This window comes from Bos indicus x Bos taurus, chromosome 9 (assembly GCF_003369695.1).
Source record: "Bos indicus x Bos taurus breed Angus x Brahman F1 hybrid chromosome 9, Bos_hybrid_MaternalHap_v2.0, whole genome shotgun sequence".
NCBI lineage: Eukaryota > Metazoa > Chordata > Mammalia > Artiodactyla > Bovidae > Bos > Bos indicus x Bos taurus.
This window is the reverse complement of record NC_040084.1, coordinates 97,268,309-97,294,425: the sequence shown is the minus strand read 5'-3', so window position 1 is coordinate 97,294,425 and position 26,117 is coordinate 97,268,309. Positions and strand designations below refer to the sequence as shown.

At 47.3% G+C, this 26,117-nt stretch overlaps 1 protein-coding gene across 3 annotated transcripts in view; it reads left to right on the top strand.

Moving 5' to 3' along the window:
* Positions 1–26,117, top strand: part of AGPAT4 (1-acylglycerol-3-phosphate O-acyltransferase 4) — a 1,412,466-nt gene that overhangs the window by 1,235,261 nt on the left and 151,088 nt on the right. Inside the window, exon 13 of one of the 3 annotated variants that reach the window (XM_027551996.1) lies at positions 773–3,374. The exons of the other annotated variants lie outside the window; for them this stretch is intronic. Within the exon in view, the coding sequence (XP_027407797.1) occupies positions 773–885 (113 nt within the window). The 3' untranslated portion in view covers positions 886–3,374. Of the gene's footprint in view, positions 1–772; positions 3,375–26,117 lie in introns of those variants that run through there. 3 annotated transcript variants of the gene reach the window in all.

Genomic DNA, 26,117 nt, shown 5'->3' with positions numbered 1-26,117 from the left:
GCACGAAGGATCGTATTCAATATTAAATGCTTTTAAAACAACTGTCCCAACTCCTGTATTATGAATTTTTTCAAGCCAAGTAACAATGAAGAGGTGATAAAAATTACTCATGGTATATATTAACATTATTATATATTAAATTGCTAAATACATTATTGTATACTTAAAATATTAAATTTACTATATATTTAATTAAGGAATTGACCCCTGGCTGTGAAACACAAAGCATTTGTCTTTAAAACCCATCTCAAGAGAAGTCAGTAAACTCAGATTTACAAATAAAGTTTGTCCTCGATGAAAGTGGCATGCTTCGATCTCAATCATTTCTTAAAAAACATTCATTTATCTTTATTTTGGCTGTGCTGGGTCTCAGTTGCAACACACGGGAATTTTAGTCCTGGCGTGTGGGATCTGGTTCCCTGACCAAGGATGGGAACCCAGGCTCCCTCCATTGGGAAGCATGGAATCTTAGCCACTGGACAATCAGGGAAGACTTCATTTAAAAAAAAGAAAATTGTATTGGCGCATAATTCATTTACAGTGTTGGGTTAGTTTCAGGGGCTAAGTGAACCCGTCTTCTCCAGATTCTTCTCCCATATAGGTTATTCACTCCCTTCTTCATGAAGGTCAGAATTTCAGCATTTGTTTTCTTCCGTTCAGACTCTGCCCTTCCGTTGCTTGCGGTAATTCCACGGGAAAGTCTTCTGTGGGCACGCGGGCGGGTGTGGGAGTGTCGCCCAGGCGCTCATCCGTGTCCCCTCTCTGCCCGCAGGAGGATGCATGCATATGAAGTGCCCGCAGCCCCGGTGCCAGTTCCAGTGGTGCTGGAACTGCGGCTGCGAGTGGAACCGCGCCTGCATGGGCGACCACTGGTTCGACGTGTAGCTGGAGCAGCGGCCGCGCAGGCGCACTCAGCCGCCATCCTGCTGGGCCCTACTGTCTTCTGCTTTTTCCTCTCTCTAAACACACACACACATGCACACACACACACATAAACACGCACATTTCCAGTTCTTTCCAAAACCACCAAAGCAAAGTTATTGGAGAAGCTCCCAGGATCCCCATCTCCGGACCCCTGAGAGACCGCCGAGCTAGTGATGAGTCCCGCTCGCCGAGCTAGAGATGAGTCCCGCCAGAAGTATTTTCAAGCCCCGAAAATACACTAACAGTCAGAGCACAGATGACGGCGTGGTTCCCCGTCTGTGTGCGCTGTCATTCTTGAATGAATTCAAGTCAGGCTGGATAAATACATAGAGACGGATTTCTCAATTACCTTTTACCTTCAGCAAATATTGGGAAGAAGCGTTTGGTGGGGTGGGGAATGATTTTGAGGGACGATTACCTGTGGTTCTCTGTAAGACTGCAGTGGATCTGAGAACTTCATGCGCGGCTTCAATAGCAATGGACTTATTTAAATCTTCAGGAAGCATGTATTCCCGAAGAGCCACAGGCAGTAGTCAGAACTATATGTTTATCCCCAAGAATTCTATATTTATATCTTGCATTAATGAAACATCAACTCTGAATGAATCAGCTTGTCAACGAAGTGAGAAATTATGAAAGTTAATCTGAACATTGAATGCTCAAAATGTATGAATTTGAACATTCACTCCATTTAACTCTCTGCAACTTTAGAAGTTGTTTTTCTGAAACATTACAAAATCTAGAATTTGATTTTAAGCACTCATTTTGAGCATGAAAAATAAGCTCATATGTCTGGCTTCACTGTACATGTAATGAAGGTGCCTCTAAAGGAGACACTGTTAGAAATGAGTTCAGTAATGATTCTCAGTGTTAACAAACATGCAGTTTATTAAAGCAGAATCTCTAAAGAAGGAACCTTTCCAGCCCATCAGAATGAAACCAGGCAGATCAGAAGGGTCATGCTCTTTCTGTCTGCCTGGATAACGTTAATTACACTTTTTTATATCAGAGTATATTTTCTTCTGATCTCTTTCAGATCTGATTCAAATTGCAGTTGTCAAAGCAATAAGACGCAAAGGGAAACTGCAACAACAACTTAAGTGCCTAGAAAGGATAAAGAGGTCACTGCGGATGAATTGTGATGTGGAATCAAAATACAATATAAATGTAATTAACCAGGTTCAGGGCAACCCACACGGGGGCTCTGCCCACCCAGTGGGTTACTTAGAGTCCTTTTCTCTACGATTGTAAATTCACAGGAGAATATTTCCTCATATTAGCACAGCTTGAATTGGATTGCTGATCGTTTTCATCCTTGTTTTATGAGTCATTCGCAGCGCATCAAAGAGAGGCTCGTTCACGCTGAATGCCGCCAGCCTCCTTCTCCACGGCAGAGTGTGTGGGTGGGACAGTCTAACTGCTGCCTTTTGTTCTCGTGGTCTGCCTTCTCTGGAAGGTGGCGACGGTCCCTGAGGGTGTGATGACTCTCCTGCGAGCACAGGGCATCTTTCAGACGGATTTGGAGACCGGTAGCCAGCCTCATCTTTGTAGACAGAGCACCAGAAATCCTTGCTGGAGTCGAGGGTGGAGGTGAACCTCAGCAAGCTCCCACAGATGTCCTGTGCCCCTGTCCCTATGCGTCCATCCAAGGACTGTCCTACCCTGCTCCCTCCCTCCGAGGTCCTGAACCTGGAACGTGATGGGCGGAAGACAGCCCCATCAGTGGGAAAGGAGTCACATGGCTTCACTCTGTTGAAGATCCAGCCTCCCCATCATGGCCCCAAGGCTGCCGGCTCCTGTCGGGGCGCCTATGGGTGGTACAGAGATGATGCAGAGCTGGTGTCTCGAGTGAGAAAAAGGCAGGGCACCGGGCTTGAGCCACCCTTGTGGTTGGCTGGCATCAGGGCTCGGCCTAGAACCTGCTGGGGGCCCTCCTGCACATTACCAGTGGTCCCAGCGGCTCCTTACCCCCGGCCCCACAGGACAATCAGATGGCTCTCTCTGTCGTGGGGAGCTCCCAGCATTTCATACCCTCCATGGGTCTGAGGTTTAATGATGCCGCTGTTATTGCCTCCTCCCCGATTTGCATGGTTTGTTGGGGATGCCAAGCTGAGCAGTTTACTCCCACTTGTACCAGCAGTAGAAGCCCTAGGTCTCAGCTCTTTTCCTGATGGTAGCCTTCCTTTTTTCTTTTTTCAAAATTAGCATAAATTGATTCTCAAAACAAGTTAAATGACAAACAGCCACTGTAAATGAGTCTGAATCACAAACCACTATAAATGAACATGTCTGAGCACTGAACAATGTCACAAAAATCTGAATCTAGCAAAAGAAAAGAGTCTTTGCAGAAGAGTATTTTTTTCTAACTTGTATAAGGAAATACTCGGCAACAGTTGTCTAAGGTCGTACTCAAATTGTCAATAAAAGAATCAAAAGAGCGTCCAAGTCCATCTTTGAAGTTGTCCGTAAAGGCTGAAGGCGGGGGAGGGTAGCCCAGGCTGTGTCTCTCGGGTCCGGAAAGGGTTGCCGAGTGAGCCCGTGGCCATCCTGGTCTCCGTTCCGAGCTCCTGATTCATTCTGGTGGTTTATGTTCTTTCTAAAGATTTACTCATTTATTTACCTTTGTGCAGTGGCGCATCACTGTCGCTGCGCTCTGGCTTTCTCTAGCTGCGGCGAGGGAGGGCTACTCTTCCTTGCGGTGGGCAGGCTTCTGGTTGCGGTGGCTTTTGTTGCAAAGGGTTTCAGTCGCTGTGGCACATGTGTTCAGCAGTTGCAGCTCCCAGGCTCCAGAGCACAGGCCCAGTGGCTGTGGCGCACAGATTTAGTTGCTCCATGGCATGCAGGGTCTTCCCAGACCGGGGATCCAACCGTGTCTCTTGTATTGCAAGGCAGATTCTTAAACCAAGCTGGACCACCAGGGAAGCTTCCTGGTTGTTTTTAAAACTAGGTACTAGCTTCAGTGCCATCAAAATTTTAAAGGTCTTTTCAGGGAGGAGGGGAGGGAAGGATTGGGAGTTCGGAGTTAGCAGACAGACTAGCGTGCGTAGCATGGATAAACAAGGGCCCACTGTAGAGCACGAGGAACTATATTCAACATCTGGAACATACTGGAAAAGAACATGAAAAAGAATAAAATGTATAACTGAGTCACTTTTCTGTACAGCAGAAGCTAACACTACATGGTGAGTGCTAGTCGCTCAGTTGTGTCCGACCCTTTGCGACCCCTCCAGGCTCCTCTGTCCATGGAATTCTCCAGGCAAGAATACTGGAGTTCACGGCCATCAGCAGCTGGTAGATTTTTTTTTTAAGTTATGGTTTGCTTTTTAGAGCCCTGTTAAAAAAAATTTTTTTTAGTGTATTGAAATACAGTTGATTTAAATCAACTATTTCAATATATTTTAAAATAAATATGTTTCAATAAATTTTTAAATAACCCAACTGTATTTCAATAAATCTTTAAGTAAATCAACTAAATTTCAATAAACTTTTAAAAATTTTTGACAGGGCTCTAAAAAGCAACGTATAACTTTAAAAATCTAGCAGTTACTTTCCTGCCTTCTCAGCACACTTTTCTAAGAAAACGTTTAAGGCGAGTTTGAGTTGGAAAGCCCGCAGGACTCTGTCTGGCCTCGAGGAGCGCTGGGACTTCTGTTGCCCTCCGTGTGGGTGTGTGGTGCCACATTTCTTGGACGCTGTGTCAGTGTCTGCCCACTGTTCACTTCACAAGGGGCCCGTGTCTGAGTGAGGCCGACATTCCTGGGGCTCTCCTACGAATCTGGGGCAAGCGGCAGACCCCGAGGGCCCCTGGGGGCCAAACCCCGCAGGAAATGCTCTGAGGAAACACTGCCTTTCTAGGAAGAAAGGCAGAAAAAGCAGGGGGGAAGGGGGAGCGACCCCACCGCCTCCCTGTGCCTGAGCCTTGGGGTCACAGCAGCCACCTTGAGGGGCTGGTATGAGGACTGCATGAACTGATGCACATGAAGCCCTCAGGACGGGACCTTGAACCCGGGGATACTCAGTACATGTTCCTTATCATTATTAATAATAGACGAACCAGGCACTGGAGCCCTCTGGCCCCACCCCAAACAAACAAGCCAAAAGCACAAAGAACGCAAGCCAATTGCAGATGCGATCGAGGTGTGTGTCTAGTCCCAGAGCTAGGGGTTTTGCCGTGACAGACAGGCGGTGGGTTTCAGTGTTGGATTAACCAAGGCCCCAGAAATGTCCCTACAGAGGCAAGTTGCCAGCTGTGTTTGAAAAGGCTTGAAGGGACAGGACCCAGCTCTCGTGCAGGGCCTCCAGCGTGGACAGGAGAGAGCCGACACTGAGTGGAAGTGAGCACGCGTAGATGTGAGTGTGAGCCAGCAGATGCGGTGTGCGGGTGCGTGCTTCCCACCCCCAGTTACCCTTGCCAGGCCACTTCTGCACCACGGAGAGGATCCATGTCAGCTTCGAAAAGAAAACCCTGTCTCAAAACAACGCTGGGCCTGTCTTCAGATCACCCACTGTGAGTAAACTGTCCAACCACAAATATTTAAGAACTTTCACTGCAGTCTGAACAATCATGCAGAACAAGGCAGGGAGTATTTTCTGGGAAGATCCATTTGGCACTCAGATTAGTGGCTCTGTCTCGATGGGAACTCGCTGTTCCCTGATCTCATCCTCTGATCAATAGGCTGAGAATCAACTTTGTCACTGGGGGACATGTCTGGACCCCAGAAGACAGACTCACAGTAACCCAACTTATGAGAGAATGAGGTGCGGAAGCTAGAGTGTCCATTTACAATTTGCGTCTGCCATGAGAAGCTCGCCTCTTGATCTTCCATCTGCCTGGAATAATTTCATTACAGCCCTGCCCTCCCAGCTTTGCCTGGTCAACCTTAGGTCTCCCTGTAATCCGCCTCTCCCGGAACCCTTCTCCTGGTCTGCATGAAGGGCCGTTTCTCTGCAATTTCAGAGCTCCGCTGCTTCCTGAGTCACAGCTGTGTGGTGCTTTTGCCAACACAAACAAATCCCCCAGTTCTTCAGACACCGCTGGGTGTCCGACAAGTCAGTTAAATTCTGACACTAACCACCCAGATTACATGTCAGAATCCACAGGTTAAGGGCTCAGCCTCCCAAGACCACCCCAACTCTGACCCCAGTCACACATCACAGGTTTGTACTTTTACTTCGACCAATTGGCTACAAATCAGGGGTTTCTAGGACCCATCCCCTAAGTTCAGTAATTCCCTGGAATGGCTCCTAGAAGCGAGGAAGGAGCTTCACCCACTATTTGCTGTTGTCTAGTCGCTCTGTCATGTCCGACTCTTTGCTACCCCGTGGGCTGCAGCCCATCTGGGCCCTCTGTCCATGGGGTTTTCCAGGCAAGAGTACTGGAGTGGGTTGCCATTTCCTTCTCCAGGGGATCGAACCAGGTCTCCTGCATCGGCAGGCAGATTCTTTACTGCTGAGCCAGCAGAGGAGCCCCCACGACTGGTTTATTATAAAGAATTCAAATCCAAGAACAGCCCCTGGAAGAGCCACATTGAGCAGGGATGGGATAGGGTGTGCAGAGTGTCCATGCCCTCTGTGGATACATCACCCTCCTCATTCCTCAGTGTGTTTGCTAACTGGGAAGCTCTCTGAACCCACTTCTTTCGGGTTTTTTAGTGGAAGGTTCCTTAAGTAGACACGATTGGTTAGATCATTGGCCATTTAGTAATTTACCCAACCTCCCGCCTCCCTCCCATCCTTAGAAATCTCAGGTTGGGGCTTAAAGGTCCAACCCTCTAAGGTGCCCTGACTTTCCTCTTAGGCAAACTGAAACTGTCTAAGGCCAACCGTGGTCATCTCATTAGCATACACATCACTTTGGAGATTCCAAAGGTTTTAGGAGTCATGTGCCAGGAACGCAAGATTTACTATTTTTAATATTAATTCATATTTATTATCATTTATTCATATTCGTGGATTTCCCAGGTGGCTCAGTGGTAAAGAACCTGCCTGCCAAGCCAGAGACGTGGATTCTATCCAGGGGAAGATCCCCTGGAGGAAGAAATGGCAACAGAGGAGGAGGAAATGACAACCCACTCCAGCATTCTTGCCTAGGAAATCCCAAGGATTTCCAAGAGGAGCCTGGCAGGTCCTGGTGTCACAAAGAATCGCACAGACTGAGCAACTGAACAAATTCATATGCATATTTCACAATAACATTTAATGTGTAAAACTTTACTCACCTGTTTATTTCTCTCTGTCCCCCTAGGAGCAGATCAGGAGAGCATAACTATTGTCCCACCTTTGTATCCACAATACCCAGTGCAGGCCTGCCGCATTCCTGGCTCCACAAGTAGATAATTGCATATTGAAGTTCTGAGCAAATCTACTTAGAAAATCAAACATCAATGAAAAGCTTACTAGTTGAGCCTAGATTCAGAGCTAAGTGACTGAGCTGCATCTCACTGAGTCAGTGACCCCTGGGCAGACGATCAATTTCCATTACAAAGGGGTGTATCAGGCAGGCCAGAAACCCCGGGTCTCAGATCAGGTAACCTTAGCTGGAGTCCCTGAGACTTGCACTCAGAGGGTTCTCCCCCTGAGCCCCGCTCCTCCCCAGTGCCCGGGTGACCTCACCTGTACCCTGGGTGATCTTGAAAACTCTCCAACTGTACTAGCGGAGACAAGCGCTGCGGGTTTTCCTTCCTATCCTTTGTTTTATTCATGAATTTTGGCTTCTTAATTCCAAACTCAGGGTGACTTCAGTGGCATTTTTGAAAGATGCTATTTACTTATTCATTCAGTTTTGGCTGTGCTGGGTCTTTCTTTCTGCCCACGGGCTTTCTCCAGTTGCAACAAGCGGGGGCTTCTCATTGCAGTAGCTTCAGCCATTGTGGCTATTCTGCAGCACGTGGAATCTTCCCCAACCAGGGATCAAGCCTGTGACCCCAGTATTGGCAAGTGGATGCTTAAACACTGGACCCACCAGGGAAGTCTAAAGAATGCTGCTTAGCCTCAAATCTCCACTCAGCAATTTTTTTTCCCTGTAAAGTGTTCCTTGTGTCTTTATTACAGACTAATTATTTTATTATCACAATCTAGAAAGTAAAAAAGGCAAAAAGGGAAAATTAAAACCACCATCCAGAAATAATTACTTACTTATTAATACTTAAAAACATGTGACGAGCATCTTCCCGTCTCAACAGATTTCTAAGATGACAGTTTTTCAGGACTTGGTATGATTGACTGCATGCTAATTAAGTTAATAAGTATTTCTTTTAAATGTCCTGATCTAATTCAAAACTGTTATTTCTCATGGAGTCATTAAACAGTTTGGGTATGAAAGCATGCAGCTGTGAAAAAATGTTTATAATGTGATGGTGAGTGAAAAGAGAGCTCACCAAGATGGTACGCATGCTGTAATTGCAAGTGGTTTTTTAAAATTAAGTTTAAAACAAGTGACTGAAATGCAGTTTGCTATGGTGATAAAATTATCTGTGAACTTTCACTTGTCTCTACTACCCACACTTCCTGGCAGTGTGAGAATATCACTTTATAATGAAAAACAATTTTTAATTTCCCAGGACAGTTTAAGCCGCCCAGATTGCGTGCAGTCAAGAAATGAAGACTTTTCTCATCAGTAATTCAATTCTTGCATTATCTTGTGCTGTGCTTAGTCGCTCAGTCGTGTCCGACTCCTTGCGATCCCGTGGACTGCAGCCTGCCAGGTTCCTCTTGACTCAGATGATGATGAAACATGGTAGAGACACTCTGCTGCTTCTTGCAAAGGACTTTTGCCAGGTGGATTTGAACAAGGTAGAGTGGAAGAAAAATGAGTGGGATGGAGCCTCTGGGAAGACGAGATTCAGCTTGCAGCCCCCTGGAAGGGTCGGCGTCCAGACCCTCCTGACTTTCTCATGAACATCTTCTCTTCCCACAGGGTGCTGACCACCATTCCCCCTGAGCCCAGGACCCGGAGGTTCCTGCACAGAAACTGGGTCCGTCCTGGGCAAAGAGGATGAGTTGGTCTCCCTGCTGTGGACCACTTCTCGGGGAGCCAGGTGCGGGGAGTAGCACAGACCCAGGGACGAGCCTCTCACAGGCCCAGTAGGCTTGGATAATGTCACTGCTCTGGCCCTGCCTGAAATTCCCCCTGATCCTCCCTCAAGCCAAAACAGTCAACACGGATACCTCCCAAGGACTTTGTCCCACCCAGAAGTGTTAGTCGCTCAGTCGTGTCCAACTCTTTGTGGCCCCATGGAGTGGGTACCCATTCCCTCCTGCAGGGGATCTTCCTGACTCAGGAATCAAACCCAGGTCTCCTGCATTGCAAGCAGATTCTTTCCTGTCTGAGCCACCTTCCTCTGGAGGATCAGCTAAACCCATAGAAAGCCCTGGACTCTTAACCACGTGGTACTTGAGAATCCCTGAATTCTGAAATGCCTCTCTGCATTAGCAGCTGACTTTATTTTCAGGTCCGTTTGTCACAGAGACATTCCGATTTCGTGATTTCACACGAGTCCTGTGCATTGACCACCGTTGAGTCAGCACTGCCTCTTTCCCTGATGACATCTGAGGCCCCATCAGCTGCTCCCTCCAATGCAGCGGGCCTCACTCAGGGTCCCTGTCTCAGCCAAGCCTTTCCCGGCCAACCCATCCTCGACTGTCCAAACCACTGCCCCCGCCCCAACCCATCCCCGCCCAGCTTGCTTTTTCTCCATTGTGCTCCTTTGTATCTGACATCAGTTCAGTTCAGTTCAGTCGCTCAGTCATGTCCGACTCTTTGTGACCCCTTGAATCACAGCACGCCAGGCCTCCCTGTCCCTCAGTATCTCCTGGAGTTTGCTCAAACTCATGCCACTGAGTCAGTGATGCCATCCAACCATCTCATCCTCTGTCACCCCCTTCTCCTCTTGCCTTCAATCTTTCCCAGCATCAGGGTCTTTTCCAATGAGTCAGTTCTTCCCATCAGGTGGCCAAAGTATTGGAGCTTCAGCTTTAGCATCAGTCCTTCCAATGAATATTCAGGACTGATCTCTTTTAGGATGGACTGGTTTGATCCCCTTGAAGTCCAAGGGACTCTCAAGAGTCTTTTCCAGCACCACAATTAAAAAGCATGAATTCTTTGATGCCCAGCTTTCTTTATAGTCCAACTCTTACATCTATCTGTACATGACCACTGGAAAAACCATAACTTTGACTAGATGGGCTTTGTCGGCAAAGTGATGTCTGCTTTTTAATAGACTGACTAGGTTTGTTATAGCTTATCATCCAAGGAGCAATTGTCTTTTAATTTCATGGCTGCAGTCACCATCCATGGGGATTTTGAAGCTCAAGAAAATGAAGTCTGTCACTGTTTCCATTGTTTCACCATCTATTTGTCATGAAGTGATGGGACTGGATGCCATGATCTTCATTTTTCAAATGTTGAGTTTCACTCTCCTCTTTCACTTTCATCAAAAGGCTCTTTAGTTCCTCTTTGCTTTCTTCCATTAATGTAGTATTATCTGCATATCTGAGGTTGTTGATATTTCTCCCGGCAATCTTGATTCCAGCTTGTGCTTCATCCAGCCCAGCATTTCCCATGATGTACTCTGCATATAAGTTAAATGAGCAGGGTGGCCTTTCCCAATTTGAACCAGTTCTATGTCCAGTTCTAACTGTTGACCTTCATATAGGTTTCTCAGGAGGCAAGTAAGGTGGCCTGAACTCTCCTCAGTTACTGTAATTCCTCAACACTAGAAGCAACTCTGGAACCTACTATATCTTCTGAAGGAGTAATTATATAGAAGTTCAACAGTCCGTTCATTTTCACTGCATTTTCTTCTCTCAACTTCTATGAAATGAAAATTGATATTTAACCAGAAAAGAGCATGTCTAGTGTGACTCACTTTTTATACAATGAAGTCGTATGTATTTGCGTTTATATCCACATCCGAGGATCCTTCCATCTGTAGGTTTCACAGAGACTGACGCCTGGAGTAAGGCGTACACCCGAAGTGATGCTGGCGTTTGTGGGTGGTGAGATGCAGGGTGATTTTTCTCTTCTTCTTTGTGCTTTTCTCTAGTAGTTGAATGTTTTATAACAAGGAGACATCGTGTTCACCGAAAAACCAGTCTTTACTTAGAGAGAAAGTGAAAGTATTAGTCACAGTCGGGTCCGACTGGACTCTAGCCCACCAGGTTCCTCTGTCCATGGAATTTTCCAGGCAAGAATACTAGAGTGGGTAACGATTCCCTTCTCCAGGGCATCTTCCCAACCCAGGGATTGAACCTGGGTCTCCTGCATCATGGGCAGATTCTTTACCATCTGAGCCACCATCGTGAAGAGAGAACCCCACCAGAAACCTTTGGCCAGAGGCCAGCCTCGTGCAGAGGTCCTGGGGCTCTTGTGAAGGGCGGGTGGCACAGTGCTGCCCACGTGAGGAGACCCTGGCGGTAGAGAAGCTGACCCTGTTCAAGGTTCTGTTACAACGGAATGGTCTTCTGGTCACTTGAAGGTGTCTAAACGGGTCTGATTGGTGAGTTAACCGTGACCGGGACAGAGGAGGGTGGTTCACCGTCCAGACCAGGCAATGGTTCCTGAGGGCTTCCTGCCTTCCTCTCTGAGTGGGCAAGTCTCTGCAGGTTCTCAGGCCACAGAACCTCCTTCCATTGCTGAATTTCCTTCCTGGTTGCCTTGCTCATTAATATTCATTAGCTGTAGTTACTAGTGGTTTATCCTACTATGGGCACATGAGCTACATTATCTGCATGTGGTCCAGAGAACGGAATCCCTACCTACCTATTACAGCTTAGATGTGAACATTTTAAATAAAGAATCATAAATACCACTTTAACCACAAACTGAGACATACCCACTACAATCAGTTTTTGATCTCATTAATTTGACGCTCTATTAGTACTGAGAAATCTGTAAGTTTAGCATATTACACTATAGCAAAATTGATAACATAAATCACATTTGATGTCAAAGGAATAAATGTTCATTATGATTGAACAGCATTTAACTAGAAATTGAAGGATGCTTTCTAAACCTGGTAAAGAGCATGACTCACGAGTGGAACATAACAGTCATGTCCGTGAAGTTAAATTCTTTTTAAGAAAAGAAAGTTTGCAGTGACCACTATCGGCTATTCGCCAGCATCCACAATCCCTCTTTTGCCCAAGAGACTTCGATTTTCTTGGGTTATCCACTCTCCTTTCAGCCACACGCCTCAAGGGAAGATGACCAACCACATTACAAAGAAATAAAAGCATGTATCCAGACAAATGGAGCAGGAAATGGCAACCCAGTCCAGTATTCTTGCCTGGAGAACCCCATGGACAGAGGAGCCTGGTGGGCTGCAGTCCATGGGGTCGCAAAGAGTCGGACACGACTGTGCGACTAACACTTTGAAGGAGCACGAGGAGAGGGCAGGACGCACAGTTCAGGCCACAGCATCTGTCCCTGCGTTCAGGAGGTGTGGGTGTGACGAGAGCCCGGTGACTGCCCTCCTACTATTCTTACTTCCAGCCTCCGTGTGTGTGTAAGCATGTGTGGGGGGCGGGGGGTTGGGGGTTATATTGTATTATTTTTAAACAATGAAGCCCGAAAAACCCAAATCAGCTACTCAGCTGGTCCTCAGCCAGATAAGCAGTCTTTTATTTCAGCCCTGGAAGAAACATCGTTGTATTGGACTTAATTGAGAAATCCACTGGTCTCCAGAACAGCCGTCCCCTCGTAGGGGATTTTAAAGGGGTAGCATCAGTGACACCCACTCCAGTACTCTTGCCTGGAAAATCCCATGGACGGAGGAGCCTGGTGGGCTGCAGTCCATGGGGTCGCTAGGAGTCAGACACGACTGAGTGCCTTCACTTTCACTTTTCACTTTCATGCATTGGAGAAGGAAATGGCAACCCACTCCAGTGTTCTTGCCTGGAGAATCCCAGGGACGGGGGAGCCTGGTGGGCTGCCATCTATGGGGTCGCACAGAGTCGGACACGACTGAAGCGACTTAGCAGCAGCAGCAGCAGTGACATAGTCCCCTTTGCCAAGTTCTCAGGCCTGGGAACGAACCAGGTGCCAGCATCGATGCCTCGGTCGCTCCCCTATCTCCTGGTGGACAGTGCCACTCTCCACCATCTTCTTGGCAGAGGCCCTGCTGGCTTCTTCCTGGACAGGCACAGGTTCGCCCCCATGCCCCTTCTGACTTGAGCACCTCTGACCTGTTCCTTTGGATGTCTTCTCCTTCTGGAATCCAGGAAAAGGAGAAACATCCTTCACTTGTACTGCTCTGTATTGCAACAATTTGTTGCATCTCTAATGTAACAATTTGATCAACAGCTAGACATGAGGGTGAAATTCTCGCCCCCACTGCTTCTTTTGTTACCCATCTCTCTGTTTCTGTCTCGCTTTTCCTTCTTCTTTATTTCTTTAATTTCAGCTTTGCTTCAAGCCACTCTCTACCGGCCACTGTGCAGGAGCCTCAAATGTACAGGAGAGTCCCTTTGTAGCTCGGAGCCCAGCAGCACAAACCCAAGGGAACAGACAAGATGTGACAAGATGCACAAATCCACAGAAGCCAGGGTTGGAGGTAAACATTTTGGGAATTCTCCACCCTGAAGAAATCAGTTGCTCCAGTTGCTCACAACTGAATGAGTTCTGGTACACCACTTGCCAACATGTGACCCTTTTAAAGACATTCACAGACAGCAGGTTTGCTATGATTCTGACTTGACATAGAATTAATGCAGCGACATAGCGTTTGCTTTCAGATACGAGTATATTCGCTAGCACATGGAACTCTGCTCAGTGCTATGTGGCAGCTTGGATGGGAAGGGAGTTTGGGGAGAGAATGGATACATGTATATATACGACTGAGTCCCCTCACTGCTCACCCGAAACTGTCACAACATTGCTAATCGGCTATACTCCAATACAAGATTAGAAGGTTTTGTTTTTTTTTTAATAGAATTTTTATACCTGTCACCAATCAGGTGTTAATAAATGTGTCTTGAGTGACTGCTTGAGTCAATCAGTACCTTTTCCCCAGAGGAACATAAATACCTATATCTCATAAGTCTTGTCTTGCATTCTAATGTAGTCAAGCCAGAAACAGAAGAAAATGTATAAGCTGTAAGACCCTGCTCTCAAAACTGCACAGAGATCACAGAACAAGGAAATGGGTCTTCTCTTCACTTTGAGGAAGCAGGTATTGAGACCTTCCTGGTTCTTTCTTGCTTTTTTTAATGGAAAGACCCACATGTACCTTTATGAATGTTCCTCTTACTTTAAAACAGCAACAACATCTGCTTACAGTTGGTAGTACTAATAGCAATCATGTATATTCCCCAGGTACACTGCTAAGAATATCACAGGCACAATCTCATTTTGCTTTTCTCTTCTTGCCCTCTGAATAAGCTGCCTTCATCTGACCCAGGAAGAGAGAGATCCTTGAAGAAATGGACCTGCTCAAGGTTGCCCAGCTGGCAAGTGGCCTCCTTGGAGCCTGGGCTTGGGGTTCTGGACCTCTTTTCTGAACTGCCCTTTCTTCAGGGATGCAGAAATTTGTTTCATTTGTATCCTTAACCTCAACATGAGCAGAGCATTCCAGGTAGAGAACAGTTTATGCTGCAGGATTATTTGCTCATCCAATTAATCAAGTTCAGTCCACTGGCTCTAACTCAGAGTTTAAAAAATACGTCAGAAGCCAACATTGTGACCCGCTATGGGTGCACTAAAGCAAACACGTGAAAGACATCAGTGACCAAGAGACTGAGTTTCAAAGACACCAGCTGATGTTGTCAACAATTTCCCTTCCCTAACTTATCTTGACTTCCATGGTGGTTCAGTAGTAAAGAATCCACCTGCAATGCAGGAGACATGGGTTTGATCCCTGGGTTGGGAAGATCCCCTGGAGTAGGAAATGGCAACCCACTCCAGTATTCTTGCCTAGGAAATCCAAGGACAGAGGAGCCTGGTGGGCTACAGTCCATGGGGATCACAGAGTCAGACACGGCTTAGCAACTAAGTAACAAAGCTTTTCTCTAATTTCAGTGTTGTCCCTCCACACTGGGGCCAGCACAATACGCCTTTCATCCAAGTAGCTGACAATTTTACTGGTTGTCATCTTACTTGTCCAAGGTTAGGATAGTTCTAACTAATGTTTTGTCACTTCCTTTAAGAAATCTATCATTGGGCTGCATAGTAAGGCAGAGTAATGCAGTTTATAAAATAACTAAAATATGTCCCTAAATTCCACCATTTTAACAATAACTCTACTGCCAAACTAATAGATACTAATATTAATGTCATCCATGTCTTTTATATCCTGTAGGAAATTATTCACTGATATAATAAGGAAGAACTATTTGGGTATTTCTCTGTGACCCCACCACCACCATTGTTGTTCAGGGTGATATTTGAAAGACTATTGAGCAAGAGGTAATACTGTGAATTTAGACAAAGAGAATCTGTGTAAAGGAAACACATAGCAAAGAAAATCTATAGTTTGCAAACCAAATACAATTGGAGCACCTGCCCAGAGCTAGCAGATCACCTCCCCTGATGTAATGAACAATGATCTCTTCACATCAGATGTCCTCTGGAAGGAACGCAGCCCCTGCCTGGACACTAGGCAATTGTCTGGGAGCCAGCTCGTTCCTGGAAGAGAGAAGGGGACTTGGATCCCTGAGCAGAGCAACAAGAGCCAGTCCAGATGTGAAATAGTGAGGCTTTCTTTCTTCACGCCACGTGGGTGGCGCTGGGTAGATGGCAAAGCACGGAGAAGCTGGGCACAGGGTGGAAGAGTACTGGGAGCCGGAGAAGGATTCCCAGATTCATCCTCACCCTCAAGAGTCAAGTTTCAGTCTTTCAAACAAATTGGTCAGGAGAGGAGACCAAAATGAAAAAGAGAATTTCCTCCATGGCTTGTGCTTCTGAAGTGCAGTAATATTCATCTGAAGTCTATCAGATGCAATTAGAACCCAGGTACCCTTGTTTATGACTTCCCTGGTGGCTCAAATGGTAAAGTGCCTGCCCACAATGCAGGAGACCCAGGTTTGATCCCTGGGTTGGGAAGATCCCCTGGAGGAGGGCATGGCAACCCACTCCAGTATTCTTGCCTGGAAAATCCCACAGAGGAGCCTGGCGGGCTACAGTCCACGGGGTCACAAAGAATTGGACACGACTGGAGCGACTTCAATTTCACTTTCTTTGTTCCCCCTTGTTTAGAGCACACAGTAGGGTAATCGCTTTGATGCACCCATGGGACATATTTAACGATAACTCTCTGCTGAGATTTCATGTAGAACTTGGGATGCCTGCAGGCTTAAAAGGACACATAGGAAATGTGGGGGGCAGGAAGCAAAATTATAAGCTGTCAGAATGGAGAGACAGAGACTGAAGCTCAGCTCCCTTAAGTTCCGATGAAGAGTAGGCATAATTCTGAACTCTGTCTACCTGCTGCCCTAGAGAGGATGTCCCTGCCACAGGTGCCGGCAAGAGGGGGACACAGGATGGGGGCACCTGTCATGTCACTGCCCCCCACCTCGCACCCATTCTCCTGTGGAAGGGGCACTCTTTACGTAGTGTTTCACGCTGGGCCTATTTGATACCAAATACGAGTAGACAATTTCCCTCAAATGTGAGAGAGGAAAGTCTGCCACACGGAACGCTGTGCCCTGGGCAATGAATGTGCTGTCAGTGTCCACAAAAGCCTCTTTGTGGCCGATGGCCGACACCACGCATGCCATCGCAGCCGAGGCTCTGCCCTTTTCTGCTGCCGAATATGAAATCCTGCACCGCGAAGCTGCACCTCCTTCTGCTTTCTATCTGACGGTGCTCGTTTGCATTCTCAGTAGCTGAAAGCGGTGCTGAAGCCTGTGTGCTGGTAGGATGTATGAGGGGCGATTAACAGAGATGCCGATATGTTTCACTTTGAACAGGTTTGCCAACTTCCAGATCCTCCCTCTAAGCATCAGCAACTTAAATATCACCCAGCTAATGACCAAAAAAACCACAGTTGCAAAATATGTATCCCGTCAGGTGTAGGGTTTTTGCCAAGATCAATAAGAGCTTTGAAGGTCGTGTAATTCCCACAGGGAGTTCACGCACTGTGCTCAGTCGCACCCTTTTTCAAGTCTGAAAACACATCGAAAGGACTTTTCATTTATTCACCCCTGTCTTCATTCGTTCAACTAACATTTATTTAGGGACCCTTGCATGTGTCATCTTGTGCTAGATCCTGAATGGTGTTAAGAGGGGTAAAAGAGTGGATTCAAGGCGTAAAACTTCATCATCTCTAAAAAAAAACAAAAACTATAGAAACATTGTATTAGATCATAAGGTTGAAATAATGTTAAATTCCTGAATATTGTCATTATGTTGCAATACAGAAAAAGACAAAATGTTGCAAAATAATAACAAGTGGTGAATTTAGGTGAAGAGTAAAGGAATGTTCATTACATTTATCTTTTACCTTTTCTATAGCTTTAAATTTTTTCACAATACAAATTTAGAGGAAAGGTTTTCATCTCTAATTTTAAGAAGCTCACAATCTAGAGATTTTTTTTTTCTAATAAAAGAGAAAAGAGGAGAAGATTACATTTAAAACATAGGATCAGAAGCCACTTGAAGGATGTTGAAACTATGAAGGCAAGGCTGGAAGTCTTTGGGGAAGAGGTCCTGGGGGCCCGTGTCAGCCACACCCAGGGACTCAACTACAGAGAAGGAAGCCCCGTGGCAGAGGAGGTTGGGTGCAGTTGAGCCCCAGCTGACACACAGGAGTCCAGCCAGGCTACAGCCCAGACTGGGTTTCATCAAAGGAGCAAACACTGCAGGGCTCCATGGAGACCCCCAGCACGCAAAGAGAGGCCCCAGCTGTAGACTCAGGGCCTTGGAGAAGACGACCGTGACCAAGCATCTGGGGCCAGTCTGCCCTTCACGCTCCAGGTGCTTTTGGTCCCTACAGAAGTGATGACCAAACAACACCTGAACAGATAGTTCAGTTCAGTTGAGTCGCTCAGTCCTGTCTAACTCTTTGCAACCCCAGGGACTGCAGCACGCCAGGCTTCCCTGTCCATCACCAATTCCTGGAGCTTGCTCAAAGTCCTGTCCATCAAGTCGGTGATGTCATCCAACCTACTCACCCTCTGTCATCCCCTTCTCCTGCCGTCAATCTTTCCTAGCAGCAGGGTCTTTTCCAATGAGTCAACTCTTCCCACCAGGTGGACAAAGTATTGGAGCTAAAACATCAGTCCTTCCAATGAACATTCATGACTGATTTCCTTTAGAATGGACTGGTTGGATCTCCTTGCAGTCCAAGGGACTCTCTTAGGAATGAGGAAAGCAGAGAGGTTGTTTATGAACGTAAGTCAGAAAGGAGATGGAACACCCTGGCTCTGTCCTTGTTCAGAAGGACTTCACAGAAGGTGATGGAAATGGACCCAGGGATGCAGTGGGCAGCCAAACCTGCCTGGACCAGGGGCCCTGGGGCTCTTCCCAGCTGCTGTGCAAGGTTCTGCCCTCCTGCGGGACCAGGAGAGGACTGAACTTCTTGGCTAAGGTGAGACGGGGAGGAGAGGGAGAGCAGCCACGGGACTCCCACGGATGGGAGTGGAGGGCACTGCAGGCTGGGGAGCAGGATTCAGGCTCTGATGACCTCATGGCCAGGCTGGTGTTGACTTGGCTCAGAAAGGTCCTCCTGCAACCCCCGAGTCACCCAGGACAGGATGAGAGCCTAACCTTCTCCCCAGGGGCAAAGGGCCACCTGGCAAAGTGCAAGCCTCAAACCTCCTTCTTCTCCACCATATTATCATTTCTGGGGGCAAATGGCAACATCGGCTGTCACCACTGGCAGGTCACCTCCACAAAAAAACAAGTACCAGCATCAGAAAAGTCAGGGACTGACTCTCAGGAGTGGAGAGGAGCATGACTGGCCCTCAGCACAAACGGTGATCTCTCCCACCACCAACCAGATACAGACCCAGGACCCAGACCGTGGTCTGCTCCACGCAGAGCCCAGCCTTTCTGGACCCACCACGAATCTGCAGAACCAAGGATGCTCTCTCAGCCACGGACCCTGAGCAAACACTTCATCTTCATCCAGTCACGGTCAGAGATCTTAACGCCTACAAGGGCCTTTCTGATGCCCCCACTTCAGCATTCTTTGAGCTTCTAATGCTGTGGGGCCAAGGTCATCTTAGCTGGCGGTCCTGGGCCAGCACCCAGTGTCCCGTCCCTCCCACAGCCCCGTTTGACAGCTTGGCTCTCAATCTCAGAATTCTCTGTTGGCTCTGCACCACTTCAGACTCGTACTCTAAAACTCCATCTGGGGCCTCACTCTTTTTTTTGTTTAATCTATTTCTTTTTGGCTGTGCTCGGTCTTTGTTGCCTTTGTACAGGCTTTTCTCTAGTTGCAACGAGTGGGGCCTGCTCTCTAGTTGGCATGAACCGACTTCTCATTGCAGAGGCTTCTCTAGTTATGAAACAGGCGCTCTAGGGCACTCAGGCTTTAGCAGTCATGGCGCACAAGCTTAGTGGCTCCAGGGACATGTGGAATCTTCTCAAAACAGGGATTGAACCTATGTCCCCTCCATTGGCAGGCGGATTCTTACCTACTGCATGGGGCCTCACTCTTACTTGAAATGACTTCTCTTTCATTTTCAGTCTCAGCTCCATGTAAAGTGCTGCAGATGATCCTCAAGGTCCCTTTTACCCACAACCCCCCATATTTCTCCCACCCCACCACCACCCCTGCCCCTGCTCCCATGCGCCAGGCAGCTTGAAGGATCTTAGTTCCCTGACCAGGAGTTGAACCCCATCCTGGCAGTGAAAGCGTCGAGTTGTAACCACTGGAGAGGAAAGTGAAGTCGCTCAGTCATGTCCAACTCTTTGCAACCCCTGGTAGGACTGTAGCCTACCAGGCTCCTCTGTCCATGGAATTTTCCAAGCAAGAGTACTGGAGTGGTTTGCCGTTTCCTTCTGCAGAGGATCTTCCCAACCCAGGGATTGAACTCGGGTCTCCTGCATTGCAGGCAGATGCTTTACCATCTAAGCCACCAGCGAAGCCCCAGTGCTGTAACCACTGGACGACCAGGTAATTCTCCCTTTTATTCTTTCATTTTTTCCACATCTGGAAGTTACCAGGCCTTGGATGTGGAGGGTCACAGCCTTGGATGAAGAATCAAAGCGGGGGCTTCCACACCAGCTGCCTGGCAGCACGTTTCTGCTTTCCACTCAACTCCTACCACACCTCCACTCGAACATCTTTAGAAGGAAGAACTGGAACTAGCTGGTCTCTATGGACCCTTTTGTACTAAAATTCTATGGTTTTGATTCAGAATGATGATTCATGATGAGTCAACAAGAAAAAGGTTAAATTATGTTCTGAATATTCTAGTTAAAAAAAAACAGGCAAGCGTGTGCTCTACTGTCTAAATGTCTCCATCGGTTATTGGAACTTGAAAGCCATTTTGCCGTTTCAAGATGTAAACGTGGAGGAATTTCAGTGGGGCTTTTCATCCTCGGCAGTGCTGGAGGGGTCCGGCTGTGCCTGCCTTGTAGCATACTCCTTCAGAACCTTCTTGGCACAAGGAGCTCATGTGTCCTGCATGTCTGAGGTCAGACATTTCCATGGTCTGAAACAGCATGAAGTGAAGTGAAGTCGCTCAGTTGTGTCCGACTTTGCCACCCCATGGACTGTAGCCTACCAGGCTTCTCTGTCCGTGGGATTTTCCAGGCAAGAGTACTGGAGTGGGTTGTCATTTCCTTCTCCAGGGGATCTTCCCAACCCAGGGATCGAACCCAGGTCTCCTGCATTGCAAGCAAACGCTTTACCCTCTGAGCCGCCAGGGAAACAGCATATATTAGTGTATATAACAGCATAATAGCACTTAAAGCTGACCCACCACATATAATTCTGGTTCTCTTTCACAAGTAGGGTTATCCAAGGAAACAAAACTTGGGTTTTTTAATAATGCAGTTAGCATTTTCCTTCCTAAGAAGTTATGGTTTCCAAATATCAAGAATCTATAGATATATTGATATAGCCAGCTTACATTTATTTTAAAATTGTAGTTGTTTCAAAGCTAAAACAAAGGGATTTGAAGATTTATTTCTGCCTCTTTCCTCTTAGCAAAAGCCTCATTTATTTCTTGTTTAAGTATTTGCAAGAATAACTTCTCAATGTTCACAGAGCCCATTGGCTCCATCTGCTCGCAGGGTGCAGAACAGACCCCAGAATGGGAAGAAACATGCCCTCTTCAACCTGGCTTCCATCCACTTCCACCGCACTTTTCATCACTGCTCTGGATCCCAGGGCCTCCTTTCCTGTGTTTATTGGTTCCAGTTTCGTGATTTGTTGATTCCTTTTCATTCTTTGATGACTGTTCTCACTTTAAAGGGAAAAATGATTCTCTCAGTCTGAACTGTTTGGAGCCTGGAAAGTATGTTAGTCGCTCAGTCATGTCAGACTCTTTGTGACCCCATGGACTATAGCCCACCAGGCTCCTCTCTCCATGGAATTCTCTAGGCAAGAATACTGGGGTGGGTTGCCACTGGAGCCTGGAACCTCTGCTTTTATCTGGGATTTTCTGCCAGTAAGGAGATACCCTCCAACATCCTGCCCAGAGCCATGCATGTCCCCCTCGCCCTCAAACGGAAGCCATTCACTCTACCTGTTTTCCCGTGACAGAACACAAACACTTATGTTTCCAATTACTCATTCAACAAAGCTTTGTCAGAGGCTTTTCATGTTTAGGTAGACTCATAGGAAACTGGAATTCCAAGGGATTTTAACAATAAGCTGGACCAATGCCTTCATTTTGGGGTGAGAAAAGCAACGCTCCAAGACAAGTGACTTGCCCAATACAGAGGTTATGAAATCTACTAGCGACGGACAGGACTGGAAGCCAGTCCTGGCCCAGGCATGTTAGACCTGATTTCTTTTTCTCTGGCTGTGGCTTCTGGAAGGGCCTGAGGGGAGTGTGGTGCTGCTGCAGACCTCTGTGCCTAAACTGCTCCTCAATCAGCGGGTGGCTCAGATGGTAAAGAATCTTCCTACAATGCAGGAGACATGGGTTCAGTTCCTGGGTGGGGAAGATCCCCTGGAGAAGGAAATGACAACCCACTCCAGTATTCTTGCGTGGGAAACCCCATGGACAGAGGAGCCTGGCGGGCTACAGTCCATGGGGTTGCAAAGAGTCAGACACGACTTAAGCAACTAACACACTAAGTCTAATGAATGCCCTAGGCCTGGACTGACCTGACCTTCCTTCATTGTGTTGTTTCTCAGCTGTAAAGGGGGAGCTGGGCTCAGATGCTCTTTGGGGTCCCTGCTTGGTGCACCCTGGAGACCTTCCTTACAGATGGACCACCCTTCTCCAGCCCAGCAGCACTGGCTTCACCTGGGAACTGCGTAGAGGGGTGAGATCTCAGGCTCCGCCCAGACCTACTGGATCAGAAACTGGGGTGGGGGGTGGGGCCCAGAACTCTGTGACGTAACCAGCCCCACAGACAATCCTGGGGTACGCTGAAGCTTGGGAACTGCTGCTCTAATGTAAATAAAAAGTTGAGCTGGCAGCCTGTGTGCCGATCCGGCGCATCACTTCACTGCGGGGAAGATGATAATGAGCACGTATTCAAAAATCATTAGATGTTAGAAATGGAGGAGGACATGGCAACCCACCCCAGTATTCCTGCCCGGAGAATCACGTGGACAGAGGAGCCTGGTGGGGCTACAGTCCATGGGGTTGCAAAGAGTCAGACACACTTAGTGACTAAACCACCAAACCACCAGCAGCAGATGTCAGAAAGAATATATTAGACACATTAGATTTAGGAACCAGCTGCACCAAAATAAGTGTATTTTCATAGTATATAAGTACGAAGTGTTTCTCATCTATTTTACTGCAATCTTTATTTCTTCGTGTCTATTATTTGTTTTATTTTGCTTGCTCTGGGTCTCCGTTACTGTGTGCAGGCTTTCTCTGGCTGCGGAGCGTGGGGGCTACGCTCTAGTCGTGGCACGTGGGCTTCTCATTGTGGCAGCTTCTGTTGTGGCAGAGCACAGGCTGTAGGCGTGTGGGCTTCAGTGGCTGCGGCACAACTCATTTTTATTTATTTAAAATTAATTTCCACTGGAGTCTAGTTGCTTTATTGTCTTGATTAATTTTGAAAAGAACAGCAGTGCAATTAACCAGACCTCCCTATCTGATTAAATGTACAATACACGAAAAGCTTTCAGAGATAGTCACGCAATAACTTACAGAGATCTGTGCAAGTTATTTTTCAAAGCTGTGTCACTGAGTTTCTTGGGGGAGATGACTTATAAAAACAAAATGAATTTAGATTTAAGTAGATAGATTATATACTCAGTCACACTGTTGTGAGAGTAAATACTGTCTTTTTAATTTAATTTTTTAAATTGAAATACAGTTGACATAATATTTCAGGTGTACAGCAAAGTGATTCATATGTACATACACACACTCACTCACACACACACACACATATATATATACTTCTTCAGATTCTTTTCTATTATAGTTTATTACAAGGCTTCCCAGATGGCACTAGTGGTAAAGAATCCGCCTGCAATACAGGAGACAGCCGAGACTTGGATTTGATCTCTGAATCAGGAAGATCCCCTGGAGAAGGAAATGGCAACACACTCCAGTATTCTTGCCTGGAGAATCCCATGAACAGAGGAGCCTGGCGGGCTACAGTCCATGGGGTCACAAAGAGTCAGACACGACTGAAGCATCTTAGCACACACTTAGGTTATTACAAGATATTGAATATAGTTCCCTTTGCTATCCAGCAGGACCGTGTTGTTCATTTCACATACAGTAGTGTGTATCTGTTGATCCCAAATCCCTAATTTATCCCCCCTTTCCCTTTCAGTAACCAGAAATTTGTTTTCTATGCCTGTGAGTCTATTTCTGTTTTGTAAATAAGTTCCTTTGTGTCTTTTTTTTTTTAAGATTCCACATAGAAGTGATATCGTGTGATATCTGTCTCTCTCTTTCTGACTTCACTTAGTATGATAATCTCTAGGTCCGTCTTTGTTGCTGCAAACAGCGCCATTTCATTCTTTTTTATGGCTAAATAAATATTGTCTTTAAAGAAAATAATCAAGTAGAACACCGCTAACTGTTGGCAGTCGTGAGCAGTCGTATTCTGTAGCTCATTTCCTGATATCAAAGGCTGACTGGGGTTCCCAGTCATGATGTCATTTGGATGGAGATGAGCTCCGGGCTGTGAAAAGGGAGGAGGGTGTTCCTTTGAGCTGCAGCCCTGGGTTCTGTTGAAGCTGGAGATGCCTTGTGTCCGGGCGACACTGGATGAAAATCCTCTCGCCTCCCACGTTCAGGGCTATTTTCAGATTTCAGCGCAGTGATGGTCAAGCTGTGTATCGAACGTTTGTCTTTGTCCATTTCTTTTGGATTTTGACTCTAAGAAAGAAGTCCTGCTCCGGGAATGTGACCCAGTGCCTGCACCTCATTGCTTTCAGTTGGGGGAAAAAAAAAAATGCTGGTTTTTCTTCAATGAAGGGACTCAGCAAAAGTGGTAACAACCCCATTGTAAGAGAATGAAGGGTTCAAGCGGTACCACTGCTGCTTTTTCTCCCAGGGGGAAAAAGGGTCTGAACTTTGAGCTTTGGAAAGTGGCCCCATGTGCGGTGGGTACCCAGCTACCCTCTCTCATGCGTCGTTGTGGTTCCCCGCTGAGTTGCTGTCTGGCTTCCCTGAGCTCCTTCGAAACGAAGCTGGGTGGGACAGGTCAGCCCTGGGGTCCTTTCCCCGGGCAGGCAGCCTCCCTGTTCTCACAGCGCGCATCCCTGCTCATCACTAGCGACTCCATGTCCGCAAACAGGTCACCTTTGCCAAGGGAGGTGTCCAGTGAACCTGCCGAAAACCCCGCTCTGTGGTCCTCAAGGGCATATTCCGGGTAGGAGGAGTCTCCGGCGCACAAAGGTCAATGTCATCAGCCCAGCGCCCTGACCTCACGGCCGGCATTCAGGCCCCATCAGACGAACAGCCCTAATCTGTAACCACTGGTCACACAGCGTCACAAAATGCTTGTGTGCTTGAAGGTGGCTGCTGTCAGGCTGCCCGCAGCTTCCCCATCACCAAATCCAGCGCCCCGTCCTTGTCTTCCTGGAGGGCAGCGGAGCCTCCAGGCTCCAGGACCCCGCACCCTCAGGTGGTTCCCTTCCTGCCTCGTCTGTCTCTCTTTGTCCTGTTCCCTGTCCCTTCCCTTCTCCCAGCCTCTTACAGCTTCAGGCCCAGGGCTTAGTCCCCACCCCACCCCCACCCTCCCTGCTATTGCTCCCCGTGAAGCACGGCCGAACTCAGCAAACCGCAGGAAGAACTCCCAGTTCAATCTGAATCTGATGAACAACTCATAATTCTAGAATAAATATGTCCCAAATATTGCATGGTGCCAAAAATTTACTTTACTTGGTCAACAAGTAAATGGTGCATGAAGCATATGCTCAAAGCTCTTTGAAAGTGAAGGTGAAAGTAACTCTTTGTGACCCCAGGGACTATACAGTCCATGGGATTCTCCAGGCCAGAACACTGGATTGGGCAGCCTTTCCATTCTCCAGGGGATCTTCCAAACCAGGGATGGAACCCAGGTCTCCCACATTGCACACGGGTTCTTCACCAGCTGAGCCACCAGGGAAGCCCCAGAGCTCTTTACCTGCATTCAAATTTAATTAGGCCTCCCATGTTCCATAGGACTTCCCTGGTGGCGCAGGTGGTCAAGCATCTTGCTTACAATGCAGGAGATCTGGGTCCGATCTCTGGGTCAGGAAGATTCTCTGGAGAAGGAAATGGCAACCCACTCCAGTACTCTTGCCTGGAAAAGTCCCATGGACGGAAGAGCCTGGTAGGCTACAGTCCATGAGGTCGCAAGGAGTCAGACATGACTGAGTGACTTCACTTTCACTTTCTTTTCTGGTGGGCTTTCTTTCCATGGGCTTCCCAGGTGGCGCACTGGTAAAGGATCAGCCTGCCTAGGCAGGAGACATGGGTTATATTCCTGGGTTGGGAAGATCCTCTGGTGTAGGAAATGGCAGCTCGCTCCAGTATTCTTGCCCAATAATTCTTGTCCACGTCTAAGGGGTAACGACCCACAAGGTGACCCAGGATAGCAATAGAATGTGTCAAAATGAGTCTCACTGCAAATGGGGCTGTTAAGTATCACCACTTGGAGCCCAATAATTACT